Here is a 15,402-nt window from a genome sequence, read left to right on the forward strand (position 1 = left end):
TTTGCAAGTGTTATACTTGCTAGACTTTGATGACAAGATATTTTCCTAGTAGAGAACTAAGAATTTTACTTATTGAGTTCCCAAGACTCACTTTCTCATCTTTCAGTCTTGTAGGCATGGAAGTCTCACGTCAATTTTGGGAACTGTAGTCATGTTCAAAGAGATAGTAATTTCCTTTGGCCTTTATGGAAACTTGTAGTGTGATGCAAAAGGAAAGAGAACCCCATAGAAAAGAGGTTTGTAAAAGTACTGTCATAATATAAACTAGTGTGTTTTGTGTAACATTTATCCCAATCTTCCAGCAGTTGTTTGTCTGAGGAGTTATTTATTCACATTTCTGCATGTGCATGATAACAAAATGAATCGAGATGGCGATGAGCCTAAGACGTCGTGAAATAACCCATGTCACTCAAGACCCTAAGAATGGAGTCGAGATCGTGACATAAGCACTTTAATTCGTTTATCAAGTTGGTTCTCGACCTCATTTTTATACTTAATAAACATGCTCATAACCTTATATTTGCTAGTTAACATATAAACATAGCAAAATTGAGTAAAGTCATCTACAAAAGTGATGAAATACTTTTTTTTTTACCTCTACTTTCTACAAATTTTAAATCACATAAATCACTACGGATTATTATAAAGGTTCACTCGATCTTTCAACCAATTTGAATGGTTTTTTTAACAAACTTAGCCTCAACACAAGTCTTATACTTGTGATGGACATCCAACTCAAACATTGGAATTAGCCCCAATTTTGCTATATTTTTCATTGTAGCATAGATTATATGTCGTAATCTACCATGCCATAAATAAGAAGACACAATAGTGTAAACCAAAGACTATGCCATAGATAAGAAGACACAATAGTGTAAACCAAAGACTTCTCATTATCGATAGTCTTTGGGTACAAGAATTTCAAGTTTACATCAATGACAGCCACATTTACTTTGAACGAGTCATTACACAAGTACCATTTTCCCACATACACCCTATTTGGAAAGTACAAAATTATCCAATTCCAATAAAATGTTGAAACTCTTTTAGACAGGTATGGGGCTAGAAATTAGATTCTTCTGGATCTTCGATATATGCAGCACATTTAGCTAGGTGATTTCCTTGCTAAGGATGAATTTCAAGATCACTTTTCTTCTTCTAGCAATATTTGCTAATATGGAGTTAGCCATATAAAACTTCTCTTCTTCCTCAGCCTTCTTGTAAGATGAAACCAAGTGTTTATCCACATAAATGTGACTTGTGGTACTTGTTTCCAACCACCAATTAGTATTATTTAATACCAAGGATACCTCATACACAACCACAACAATCAGTCTCTCATCCTCTGTTTAATCTATCAAATTCAGCTACTTGACTACACTATCGTCCTTGCCTTTGTTCAAGCGCTTTTTGCAATCCTTGGCCCGATGGTCAAGCTTGTTACAAACAAAACATGTCCCTTGGAATTTCAAGATTATTCATTATGCTTGCCTTTTCCTTGAAAGAACTTTTTCCTCTTTGTATCTTTCTTGGAATTGGAAACCTCAATAGTGTTGGCCTTTGGTTCCATAGAAGGATATGCATTCCACCTATTATCTTCCTTGATTATGAGGCACGGAATGGGATATTCAAGGCTCATCTCTTTCCTATTGCCATTCATATATTTTTAAAGTCTAACTAGCCCGAAGGCAGCTTCTCAATAATAAACACCACTTGGAATGATTCACTAAGAACATTTCCTCAACAAGGATGTTCAAAATCATTTGCACTTCATGGACCTAGTTCATGACAGATTTAGAATCCACTATCTTGAGTCCAAGAATTTGGCTACCACAAATTTCTCAGCTTTGTATTTCTTTTCTAAGGACTCCCATAATTGTCTAGTAGTTTCAATGTTACAATAAACATGATACAAGGAATTTGCTAGACAGTTAAGGATATAGTTTCGCGTAGGAAATCCTTGTGCTTCCAAGGCTCCAGCTCCCCATGCATCATGACATCTTGCTCATCTAGACTAATTATTGAGCACACCTCTAATGAGTACTTGACTAAATTCAATGTGGTCAAATAGAAGAACATCTTCTATTACCATTGCTCAAAGCCCACACTAGTTAACTCATACAGTTTCTCATTTGAAGTTATTGGAGATGGTATCATCAAATTAGGCAAAGCTTATTAAACCATCTCACTAGAAATTGAACCATACACCATTGGATATGTGCTTCCTTGAAAAAACAATCCCCAGTGTATCAGTCAAGCGACTTCTACTGGTACCACCATAGATGGTTTCAGCCCGAAAGCTTGCAGCATTTGTTGCCGCAACACTAGGCCATGAGGTTTGAACCTCACTCATTGAAACAGCCATATTGATGTGAATCGTTGCGAAAAGATTGTTCTACGAAGGCCCGGATGGTGCGAATTGCGAACCTCAACCTCCAATCGAACTTGTGATTGGCAACCTCGGTATGAACGTGACCTATTGACGAACACGTGTCAACCAACCAACGTTATAGACGCCACGAGCGAAAGAATTCGCTATCTTGCTCGATAAGTCGAATCGACTGTCACAAGGGAATCTTGATAAGGTCAAGTCCTCAAAAGAACAGTAAAAGAAAACCTCCCAATTTTTTTCCTCAAAAATAAAATATATCTCTTTCCCCAAAGAAATTTGGCAAATCCTTTATATAGGCTTTCTAGCCGCCACACAAATCCTAAAACCAACCCTAGAAATCTAATGCGTCATATATATATATATATATATATATATATATATATATATATATATATATATATATATATTAACTTGGTCAAATATTTGGTGACCAGATAATCAAATTGCGCCAAGATTTCCAAGATTCTTCAAGATTTGATCCAAGGCCATCTCCACGCCGAAGATCACGAACCATGATGCTAACAGCTTGCCTGAATTGCTTCGCCGCGTCGAGTAATCGAACGAGTAGAAATAGACAATGGGTCCCTAGCACCACCTCCTCGATATGGCTCGATGTCCACATCACATATGAGCGTCCTCACAAACATTTCAGACATCATTGGGTACTTGATTATTATTAGTCATCCCGATTTTTTGATAAACCCAACAAACAATAAAAGATAATCACCTTAAAATTGTGGGAAATATTAATACATATTGGGGAAAATAATAATAATTCCAAGAAAGCAATAGCAAAATAAACAAGAAGTGAGGTACGGCAAATCAAATCTCCTTAAAGCGATTAGTTCATGTCAACGGTGTCAATTAGTTTCATGAACTATGCCTCTCAAAATACAACACCTCAAACCCATTTGTACAAGCACTATATGAACAAGATTCTATCAAACACTTCTTTAAATCAGCACACTTAAAGAAACTACCAGGAAACTAGAGGAATACTTTGGGGAGTTTTTGTTGTTATTTTGAATTAAGAAGACACATCTATTTATAGACAAGGGAACTAGCTGTAGAAAACTGAAAGGACATGACTCAAGAGTCACACCGATTATGCTCACATTAGTTGAGCCATTAACCCTTAATAACAACATTATTAAATCAGAAACTACAGGAGAACAAAGAGTCATTAACCCATAATTGCAACAATTAGGGATGATCCAAAGAGACATAGCTGTTGCATGTAAATTGAAAAAGAAGTGAATTGAAGAGACGTTTCCTTAACATTGAGCCATTAAAACCTATGATTACAATAATAATTACAACACACTGTGCTCCCCTCAGTTCTTGTCACAAGAGCTTCTAAATTGAATTCATCAAGTACGCCATGTGCATCATAAAAAGCATCCTTCAGTTGCTCAAGCCAAAATTAGGTCACATAAACTTGTTATACATGTGTCCCTGAGCGTCCCGATCTCATGCTTGATGCCCTATAAATTTCCAACTTTTTCTAGTGCTTGTGGAGCCATATCTCCAGCAATGCTGACGATGACAGATGCCATCTCTCTCTCTCTCTCTCTCATAATATATTAGTCGAGTCATTCCAAGGCCAGAGATTTCAGGTATGTATAACAAGTTTATGTGATTGTTATATGACCTAATTTTTAACTTCTTCGATGGAGTTGAGTTGTTGAAGGTAGGATTCTCATCATCCACTCAAACCTATGTCAATAATGCATATAGGACCCACTGATTTGGTTTGTCTAAGATATTTCGTGCTTCTAGAGTTTACTCGTTTAACACGCTTGCAAGTTGCAAAGGCAATGAAAAGGCTGGCGTTGAATTGAAATCCATGTTTATTTATAAGATTAAATTAACAATAATAATAATAAATTAAGAGTAATAAATTAGAAGGATTGGACTAGGTTGCCTACGTTCACTCTTTTTCCATAAAAATAGCCGCCTCCTTGGAATGTCCTAACCACGTGCTATATGCAATACCAATCAATTGTAAAAATCATAATTGAATCTATTTAAAATGGGTATAATTATTGGTGCATCATTTTCTAATGAAATCACTTTCCCCACATATCAATCTTTTAGGAAGAATATGGCCATTTTCATATATTCTTTTCTTCAGGTTTATTTGGAAACTGTTCCAAAATTATTCTCCAAAATTTTTATACATTGCGTTAATTCTCAACTTTTACTCTTGATACACGTGGAGAGCGATCTGAAGAGGGTTAATGCGTCTCTAGTTTTTGGTTACTTCATGATACAATGGATGTTGTTATAATTATCATTCAATGAAATAATTTGCTTAGTCAATATATATATGCTTACTGATGTTCGTGGAAGGATTCGTTCTTTATCTTTATTTTTCCCAAATAATAGGGAATCATTATCTAAATTCTTGGGATGAATTTTGGGTATGACAAGTTTGGAATCACATCTTAGATTATAAAACCAGTGAATATTAGCTAGCATTAATTTGGGCACTGTGACGTGCGATTAGTTAGTCACTAGACATGCGCGCGCGCATCGCACACGATATGCGCTCATGCATTACGCATAGCTACCCTTTTAGTGAAAATAGAAAGTTCTATATGCGTAGGTAACAAGATCGACCTCTTAGTTTGAAACTATTCTTCATATTGTCACAAGACATTAGTACTATTATTTTACTAAAACATTGCAATTTGATTAGGGAAGTCTCTCCTTGCTAATCTCTCAGATTTATTTGCTTCCTATGAGTAAAATGCTTCTATATAGTTCATTTCTCTCTTTAGCTTTTCCTATTCTCTAAATAAATGAATAATCTCTTCCCATAATTTTTGTGAATAATCTCTTCCCAAGCATTGCAATAACAAAACTTGCACATTTTTTAAACTCCTAGTATTTAGACATTTTATGCATGTCACTCCTTTTCATGAAAGGGATACCTTTTTTGAGAAGAAAGAGAAGCCTTTTTGCTGCAAATTGCAGGTATTCCCATTTGAGATATTTACTCACAGGAAACACGTAAACGAAGAACGAGTCTCACTGGGGAATCTACTCCGAGCACTGAAAGTCCAATCATTGGACTTAATGGACAATCCTGGGAGGACACAAGGCAACCGCATTCCAAGCACAGCCCTAACACGACTGTGGCACATCTCATTTGACAAATCACTTGCGAATAGTACATATATCGCAATAACGGGGGGCATTCTAGTTCATTTACCCTGAACGCTACAGATATTCATTATTAACTTACTTAAGATAAAAGAAAGTGAATTTGAAACTATCCCGTCAAGAACCACACCACAGAGGGAGAAAAATGAAGGTCAAAGTGAAACAATTATGAAGATGCGGAGAAACAAAACTATCTTGTCTCGCTTACATCATCTCTGAAAAAGCAAACTGGAGAATGGGTTTTTGCATTGACTTGGAAGTCCTTGAAGGTTCCTCAAATTCTTGATCATGCCCAAGTAGGGGGCACAATTGGAGAAATTTCTATATTCATTCCCAGCCGGTAACAAAAATATGAAGTTCTGCAAGCTCTAAATTGGATTTCAAGAGTGCAAAAAGGTGATTAACGTTAAAGAGAAAACGAACAAGAAAAAACAAAAAAGAAGAGATCATTCCCATCAAGTTTTTTTGTCTGCTCAAGCATTTTATTTATCATTTTGATAGTGTTACTTTCTTGTTTCCATACCTGTATGATCATCCATCACATGTTAGTGGTCTAAGACCAAATCAATCAAGGCTACTTGTAAAACATTTTGTGAAATAAAGCGAAGGTGCCAAAGGGAGATAGATTTATCTAGCATAATCAAATCCCCTATCCATGAAATCTCTAGTTCACAAAAGTAAATTGTTCTCTCACATTTGACTCGGATTTTTAATCAACCATAGTAGACTAATGGCAATTCTTAAATGAATTGAATTGGATGTCTAAATAATTTAATTAAAACCCCAAAGTTGTGATTGTTGGGGGTTTGAGAGAGCCCGCATTAGATAATGGTACCATCTTTTTAATGAGTAACCATTCGTACTTGCATGGTAATCCATTAACTTTCTCTTAGTGGTCCACCTCTAAGAAGGTCATGACAATTGGCAATTAGAGAGTGGCAACTAAATTAAAGAAGGAAAAGTGAGCTTGTTGGATTAGAGACGAGTTGACCGAGCAATCACACGAAAACAATGAATACACACTCCTCATTCATTCGATTGCACTAAAATGTTGAGGGGAGTTAGTCAACAAGCGGATGAAGCTTGTGTAAAATTTTTAGACCAAACGGATATTGAAAAGTTCAGTTTGGAAGGCTTGACAACATTGTCTTTTTGTCCAAGCATCCTGGTGCAAGATCATCCAACATTCCTTGAAAAAATGCAAATTTAGGAACTATTCTTGGAACTAGCACGTGAGCCATTTATTGTTTGAAAATAGATGTAAAAACGCTCGTCGTGATACTTTTTTTTCTCAAAATCATCATGAGACTTATCTTGCAATCGTTTTGAGCTTGTTTGGGTCTTCAATCAATCAAGAGAAGTTGGGTATAAATTACTAGCAAGAAAATTGAGTCCAAGTGTGAATTGGTGCTGTTATAGCTCTTTGGAGTGATCATAATTTTTGCTGTGGAGCCCAAGATCTTGTACTACATTGTCCCTAGTCGAAGAGTATAGGAGATTCCTAATATTCATCATATGCATGAATGACCTATGTGAACTGAAACCTAACTATAAATGAAAGATCATGCCTCTAGTTTATATGTGCAAAAGGAATGCCACGAGAAAAATGAATGCAATGTTGTATAAACTGATTGTTTTGTTTTTATCACGGGTCAAATTTATGAGATGCAAATTTATGATAAATTCTTTAGTGAAATTCAAGTGTCAACATCAAAAAGTCCTTTAAATAGTGAAGATTGGAAAATTCGATCAAATTGATGATTGGACTTATATATATGATGTTTTTGAAAAAGACAAGCCATCTTACTAAGGAAAAAATTGTTGGAGTTATCCCACATCGATTATGGAATTGTCTAGTGGTTAGTTTATAAATATGAGAGAAAGTCTCACCCTTTGAGTAAACTTTTGAGGTGAGAGAAGCGCAAGACTACCGAACATTGGTGTTAGAGCCAATAGTAGATTGGTGGCTCCCAATTTGTTCTAGATATCTCAAGAAAAGGAATCTAGTGACCAACACAATTTCTAGGCAGTGTGTGTTGTGGTATAACACAATCCCAATGGTACTCTTCATGGTTCGATTCGAAGGAAAAAAAACATGGATAAAGGTGAGTGTTGGAGATTCAAGTTAAGATTAGTTAAATATAAAAAGATACCTAAGTTAAGGGGAACAAACCTAACAATGAGCTCATATGTAATGGGGAGATTGTTGAGATATACATGTGAGTTATCTCAAAGAAAGGAATCTAGTGACTAACACAGTTTCCGAGCAGTGTGTATTGTGGTGTTGCAACGCAATCCAATGGTAGTTTTCATGGTTCGGTCCGATGAAAAAGAACATGGATGAAGGTGTATATTGGAGATTCAAGTTGAGATAAGTTAATGTAGAAAGATACCTGAATTAAGGGGAAACGGACCTAACATTGAGCTCACACGTGATGGAGAGATTGTTGAGATACATATGTAAGTAGGAATCTAGTGACTAACACAGTTTCCAGGCAGTGTGTGTTGAGGTGTTGCAACGCAATCCAATGGTAGTTTTCATGGTTTGGTCCAATGAAAAGAACACGGATGTTGGTGAATGTTGGAGATTCAAGTTGAGATAAGTTAACGTAGAAAGATACTTGAATTAAGGAGGAACAAACCTAACATTGAGCTCACACGTGATGGGGAGATTAGTGACTAACACAGTTTCCAGGCAATGTGTATTGTGGTGTTGCAACGCAATCCAATGGCAGTTTTCATGGTACGGTCCGATGAAAAAGAACATGGATGAAGGTGAATGTTGGAGATTCAAGTTGAGATAAGTTAATATAGAAAGATACATGAATTAAGGGGGAACAAACTTAACATTGAGCTCATACATGATGGGGAGATTGTTGAGATTCATATGTAAGTTGTGTTAGGAAGTCCCACAATGGAGAATTGATGCGGTGTAAAGTAATTAATATATCTAGTTGGCCAATAACTCATTGCTTTGAGCTTTTGAGTGAAGATATGTCCAATTAGATATGTTAATAGGCTTAGACTTGTGCTCCTTCTTAGCAATCTCCTAGGGTAAATACATAACTATCCGACTTTGATAGGACAAATTAGTTGATAAACTAATCCGTGAAACCCAAGAAAGAACAAGACATCATAATTTTGTGGTATTGAAGTAAAGTTGTAGGACTTAAATGCACAAATTAAGAGTTACGGATTTGATTGCATAATTCATGTAAGTTGTTTGACCAAAAACGAAATTATTCCAATGAAATAAGAATCAAATTTAACCTAATACGATGAAATGGATGGATCACCAGACTCTACGCGACCAGCATGTTTACTCCTATTCATAGCCAAAAGATATATTAATGTTTTCTCCTTTTTATATTGTGGACGGCAAATAATAGCATCTCCTGCTTTTTCTTTATTGTTTTGGGTTGCTTTCTTGTGAACAGGATAAGAGTGTATATTAATATCATGTTTTCGACGCAATAATCACATAAGTGCAAGGTGAGCAATAGCTCAAAGCTTAGCCAATGGAGTACTGCCCTTCTTGGCTCTTTTGGCTCGGCCTCCTCCTCCCGGCACTTCTAATTTTCCTTCTCAACCGGAAGCGCACCAAGCTTCCCCCTCAGCCCCCCGCATGGCCCGTGATCGGCAATATCCTCGACCTCGGGACCACACCGCACCAGAACCTCCACCACTTCCGAGCCAAGCACGGGCCTGTGACGTGGTTGAAGCTCGGCTCCGTGAACACCATGGTGATCCAATCAGCTCAGGCCGCCGCAGAGTTCTTCAAGGGCCATGACTTCGCGTTCGCAGACCGCAAGTGTCCCCATGCAATGACAGCTCTCAATTATGACCAAGGTTCGCTCGCTGTGGGTCGTTACGGTGGCTACTGGCGCGTTCTCAGGCGTCTCTGCTCTGTTGAGCTCCTCGTGACCAAGCGCGTCAACGAGACAGCCCATCTCAGGCAGAAGTGCGTCGACAATATGGTCGCGTATTTAGAGGAAGAAATGGCGGTTAAACAAGTAACGACAGGTTATTTCTTACGTGCTTCGTGTTACTTTGGACGTTTGCGTTGCATGTGTAACCTTGAATGACCGAAATAATAGTTTTCTTCTTCAAAGGAAAAAAAAAAAAAGCAACAGAGAGAGAGAAAGGCCTTTACCCTACACAATATTCCCACTAGTGTCACAAGTTCTTCTCAATTATTAATATACGTAAAATCAACGGTTAAGATATGTTGGGACTTCTACACCATTAGGAGTTAACGATCCACGCTGTCAAAAGAATCATATTTCAGTAAAGAATGTAACCTGCAACTAGATCTACCTAAGAAAACATTGGGCCTGCTTTTTACGGATAAAGGAACTGGCAGTCCTTTCTTTTTTTTTCAAAATGTACAATTAAGTTCCAGAATCTTCTTTATTTTTTCTTTTTCTACTATTGAGTTCTTAAATTATACATCTTTTAATTTGAGTTGGCCCTCCTCTTAAATATGCGAATGCATTGGTTACGATGAATATTGCATCCCCACCATATGTTAGCACTGACTAGACTAACTAATTAGGAGACATGAATTCTTTTTTACTTAGTGCTAAGATGGGTAAGAAAGATTATAAAAATAAAGAAATATAAATCCAAGTAAACATTCACCAACCCAAGCATTGCCTCAATTTATTGCATGACCCCGGGCGACAACTCACTTCCACCCCTAGTTATTCAATTTTTCTATGTCATTCTATTTTTAGGTTTTTTAAGAAGTCACTAAAGACACCATGTTGGCTTTCAATAAGGACGTAACCGTCATGTCAATATTTATATTTACTTCTTTAATGGAAGGACTAAATCAAAGAAGAAGTTATACAGCTCGAGGATCTAATTGCACAACAAATTTAGGAACCTAATTAAAACTTTTTGTAATAGTTTAAGGACTGCTGTTACTTGTATCCCTTTGTTTTGTTACTGTAATTGAAAAATTCAATAATAAATAATTCAAGTTGTCCAAGAGCTACTGGTGTTTAAAGTGCTATTTAGTCAAACTTGCTTTCATTCTTCTCGAGTTTGAGTCGAACTAGAGTGGCTCTACTGTTGAATTATGCCAAGCTCGAGTTGCTTTACCATTGAATTGGGTCAAACTCGAGCATGATCAAGCAGTTGGGTTTTATATATCTTCTGATGCATTGATAAAGTATATCCCCATTATTATGCAAGAGAACGCAGAAGTAAACTTTCCACTTTAATTTATTTGTAGAACCCAAGTTGGAGTTTTTAAGAGTTCAGATGCTAATTTAGTTTTATTAGTGAAAAAATCTGAAAACAAGCTTATCAAGAACTTTATTAAGTTCGACTTGAGCTTGAAAAATCCAACTTTTCTCTTGAACATTGCAGCTTGGAGGTTGATTCCTCCATCCCTCCTTAAACTAGTTGCAAAACTTGGTGCAATAATTTTATTTTATTTTTCATGTCTCATTCATTACGTTCTGCTATACATTCTCTAATTATAATTAATCGTTTAAAATTTCTAATTTCTATGAAGAGCAAGGAATCGACTTATCCCACTTCCTCCTTCTCATGGGATTTAATGTGGTGGGTAATATGGTGCTCTCGCGGGATCTGTGGGACCCAAAATCAAAGGACGGGCCCGAGTTCTTCGATGCCATGAACCGGTTCATGGAATGGGCTGGCAAGCCCAACGTAGCCGACTTCCTGCCGTGGTTGAAATGGTTGGACCCGCAGGGGATCAAGGCAAGCATGGCGAAGGACATGGGTCGAGCCATGAACATTGCTGAAGGTTTTGTAAAAGAGAGGTTGGAGGAGCGAAAGCTAAGGGGAGAGATGAGAACGACAAATGACTTCTTGGATGCGGTATTGGATTATGAGGGCGATGGAAAAGAAGGCCCTCGCAAAATCTCTTCCCAGAACGTCATCATAATAATTCTGGTATCCTCTCTTCCACTCTTGGCAAAAAGAAATGATTAACATCTTAAGGATATTAGGTCCAGTTCAGTTTGTAAAGTGGGGTGGTAAACTTAATTGACAATTAACAAGCAGGTCATATTACGCGTCATTCTCTACAAATGCATGTTTTCGTAGAACATTCTAGCACTAGATTTTATAATAACTAGCCTTTTCCAATCAACTATCTATGAAAACATTTTACACTTTAAGTTTGTAGAGAACGTTGCATAACAAAAAGCTACTACTATTATAAAGATGTTTCCATTCTTTCCTGATTTAGCCAATCTGTCTCATTTTGTAATAACTAGCTAAGAATGTTCTACGAAAACACAAGATTGATTTATGGTTATTTTTTATAAAAAGAAAATCTAGTGCTAGAAAGACACATTGAATTATTTATTAAATTAAGTCGATGTCAATTTGGTGATTAATAGAACATGTTGGGATCCTCAATGAATGAGTGAATAGTATGTTGATTAGATGTGTGATTTAATATTGACTATAAATATAATCGATAATCAAACACCAGCATTGGTTATAAGAAGCCAATAAAATTAAGTTGACAAGGCATGAACAGTTTTTGTCCATGGACTTATAAATGAAAGTCAAGTTAATGTCGGTCGAGTCGAGAAGTACTGACATTGGCTCACAAAATTTGGTCGAATCAAACCGACTGCGAGGATAAAACTAGCGCGAACAATTATTGTAGTCAAACTTCTAGGACGGAACAATTTTTAAGGTTGTTGACCGGCGGTTGCAGTGAAGCAATCGTTGTAGGCGAGACTACAAAAAGAGCACATCTTAAGGGAAAAAGACGCACAAACATAAAAGAACACACTTCACTTTCTTGCCATTCATTTTCAGTTATTTCTCAGCAACTTAATTCTTGCCATTCCAGTTGTTTACTTTATTTTTTCCAATCAAACACCTGCTCTTGCCCTTTTATAAATATTCCTGTTGTCATTAGTGGATTCATTTCGTCAATTTTAGGATCCAATCATCAAATTCTTGTTCCTTTTCTTTATGCGCAATTGTCTGTCGATTCGAAGCATAGGAGCTGCTATGTTTGATAAGGATTGTATCAGGTGAAGCATGATAATTTTTACTGTTAAGCCCACGATTTGAGGGAGTGATTTTCGAGCGAAACTGAATATCTTAATTATAGCAAAAGAATCAACGCTGGTGGTTACCCTAGCAAGACATGATCTTGTACTAAATGGGTCTAATTGATGGTGCAGGAAATGTTTTTCGCTGGATCAGATACCACAAGCAGCACCATCGAGTGGGCGATGGCGGAGCTACTCCGCCAACCCGTGTCAATGAAAAAGGCCAAAGATGAGATTAACCAGATTGTGGGGTTGAACAGCAAACTCGAAGAAAGTGACACGGAAAAAATGCCGTTTTTGCAAGCTGTGGTGAAGGAAACCCTAAGATTGCATCCACCATTACCTTTGCTTGTCCCACGAAATGCTATAAAAGAAACCAATTTCATGGGCTTTGATATACCCAAAGATACCCAGGTTTTCGTGAATGCATGGGGCATTGGAAGAGACCCAGATGCTTGGGAGGACCCATTAGCATTCAAACCAGAGAGGTTTCTAGGATCTAAAATTGACTACAAAGGTCAAAACTTTGAGCTAATTCCATTCGGATCAGGCAGAAGAATGTGCGTCGGACTTTCGTTGGCAGATAGGGTGCTTCATCTCGGTCTTGCGAAGTTGCTGTATCATTTCGATTGGGAACTCGGTGATGGTTTGACTCCAGAGACCCTCGACATGAGAGAGCGGGTGGGAATAACAGTAAGGAAGCTCCATCCCTTAAAAGTGATACCTAAAAAACGTAGTGCGTGAGGTCTTTAGAATATCATTCGGGGTAACTAGTTATATTCCTTACTGGTTAATAAGGAAATGACAAGACGTGATGTCATGTATCCAAAACAAGCAGAAGATGTTAAGTTTCATGAACATAATTTCAACATATTATTACCCTAAGGTTGTTGGCGCTGATGTTATTGTGTCGAGGATTAATGAACTTACCCAAGGAAGACTTCTTAAGAATGGTGTTTTTACTCCACAAATACCTTAGGAAAATTACCAAAAAGTTCTTAAACCTATTATACTTTTACCAATTTAGGATGTGTTTGTCTCACGAAAAAAGTAACGTTTTTGGAAAATGTTTTCCGGGAAACCATTTTCCAATAAATTGGTCAGTTTTTCTTTATTTGGTGATACGTGATTGAAAGTATTTTCTGGTGTTTTAATCGCATTTGAAAAATGATTGAATGACATTTGACCTAATAATTGACAATAATATGCCTCTTACTTCCAAATTAATTTATTGAGTCCATGTTACTTTATAAACGGATTTTCTAAAATAATACATAATATTTGTGTTGACCAGAAAAATGATTGAATGACATTTGACCTAACGATTGGGCATGCCGATATCCTGGCCTCGAGCTTGATTTCTCGAGTTCGAGCATGGTCGACTTCACAAAGCTCGAAATCGACCTCAAAATCTTCAAATTGCAAGACTAAGTACTATATCATGTAGCTATTTGCAGCATCTATACATGTATCCATACAATCTTTGATTACTCGATTCGGCTGGTGAGTTATTCGAGAGCAATCTAAAAGCCCGAGATTGAGTCAAGTAAACCGTTTTCGACGGACATACCTGCACGATTCCAGCAATTCATGCGGCTCCGGCGGGCTTGGAGCCATCTCGTAGACCAGCATGTCCCTCCAATCTGCCGCCGCCACCTTGAATAGATTGAAATTCGAGAAGTAGAGCACCTTCCTCCCCTTCTCGCACGAGTACCACTCCCTCCTTCCCTCACTCTCGTGGAACCTCCGCACTCCTTATGACATCCTGATTTTCTGATTCTATTTTCGATTGAATGAGTTGAGCTTTTCAACGATGCGGCTATAATTCTTTTCCCTGAGCTGATCACTCACGGGATAATTCGACCAGAAATCGACTACTCAACCATGCTAATCTGCAAGAGTCGATATGGCATTGTCAAAATCGATCAGAGACTAGAGATAGGTCGATTCGATAGAGGTATGTAATTAGTGTGTGGGTGATTCCACTTGATTTCAAAATTTCTGTCGAACGGCACTAAATCGATTTTTCTGTCATTTCCGTACCCTGTGTCCGTATTTTAAACCTCGAGATTTTCACGACAACCAAGAGTCGCCAATGTGTCGAATGTATACAATGTGGCTCGAAAATAATCAATATCGGGTCAAATGCACCAAAAATTCCTAAAAACTACCCGGTATATTAGATTATGCTAAAATCGCACATGGTTGAAATTAACCCCGAATTTTAACCCGATTTCAGAAATTGAAAGTTCTGTCATATCACGATTTATTTTAGGAACGTCAATTCATCCTCCTAAGATTTTTCGGGTAATCGGGAATTTCGACGAAAAATCGAAATTGGGTCATTTTGGACCAGGAAAATTAGAGGGCCGTTTTTTATTGCACTTTTAGCATTCAAGTTTGATTAATTGGTAAGGAAAAATGTGAAATGTAATGTGGACACCTTGGCTGAATTTATGGGCACCAATTTGAGTCTAATTGAAGAGAAATTGAAGTGAAATTGAAGAGGCAAATGTCCAAATTCGTAGCCAGGGGGGCAGCGACTCTTGAACCCTTTGGATGGCTTCTATGAGAAGCTTTGGTGTAGAAATTGCTGATATGGATAGGGTTGATCAAGTGGGGGCCAAGCAATAAGTTAATGGGATATTTGTGAAAATTTTGTGGCCATTTGGTAGCCCCCTTCAAGCTACGCCCTTCTTTTTTTCTTCTTTGGCCTTGCTTTCTCCATTAGTGTTGTGTTTTGAGCTCAAGAAAACCAAAGAACTAGCTAGCTAGCCCCTCACACCGTCG

General features: G+C 37.4%; 1 protein-coding gene across 1 annotated transcript; it reads left to right on the forward strand.

Annotated features, from left to right (window-relative positions):
* The first annotated feature begins 9,056 nt into the window (after window positions 1–9,056).
* Window positions 9,057–13,527, forward strand: LOC104425267 (iridoid oxidase). The gene is made up of 3 exons (XM_018868052.2): window positions 9,057–9,583; window positions 11,085–11,488; window positions 12,745–13,527. Exons 1-3 carry the CDS (start codon window positions 9,079–9,081, stop codon window positions 13,354–13,356), a joined length of 1,521 nt encoding a protein of 506 aa, XP_018723597.2. The 5' UTR covers window positions 9,057–9,078; the 3' UTR covers window positions 13,357–13,527.
* The last annotated feature ends 1,875 nt before the right edge of the window (window positions 13,528–15,402 follow it).

The sequence above is a fragment of the Eucalyptus grandis genome, chromosome 2, assembly GCF_016545825.1.
Source record: "Eucalyptus grandis isolate ANBG69807.140 chromosome 2, ASM1654582v1, whole genome shotgun sequence".
Lineage (NCBI taxonomy): Eukaryota > Viridiplantae > Streptophyta > Magnoliopsida > Myrtales > Myrtaceae > Eucalyptus > Eucalyptus grandis.

What these genes read in the sequence shown, in the direction of transcription:
- LOC104425267 (XM_018868052.2), top strand. Translation starts at nt 9,079, where the DNA reads ATGGAGTACTGCCCTTCTTGGCTCTTTTGGCTCGGCCTCCTCCTCCCG. An exon ending in GGTTAAACAAGTAACGACAG is followed by an intron (nt 9,584 to 11,084) that starts GTTATTTCTTAC and finishes ATTTCTATGAAG; the next exon opens with AGCAAGGAATCGACTTATCC. An exon ending in ACGTCATCATAATAATTCTG is followed by an intron (nt 11,489 to 12,744) that starts GTATCCTCTCTT and finishes TTGATGGTGCAG; the next exon opens with GAAATGTTTTTCGCTGGATC.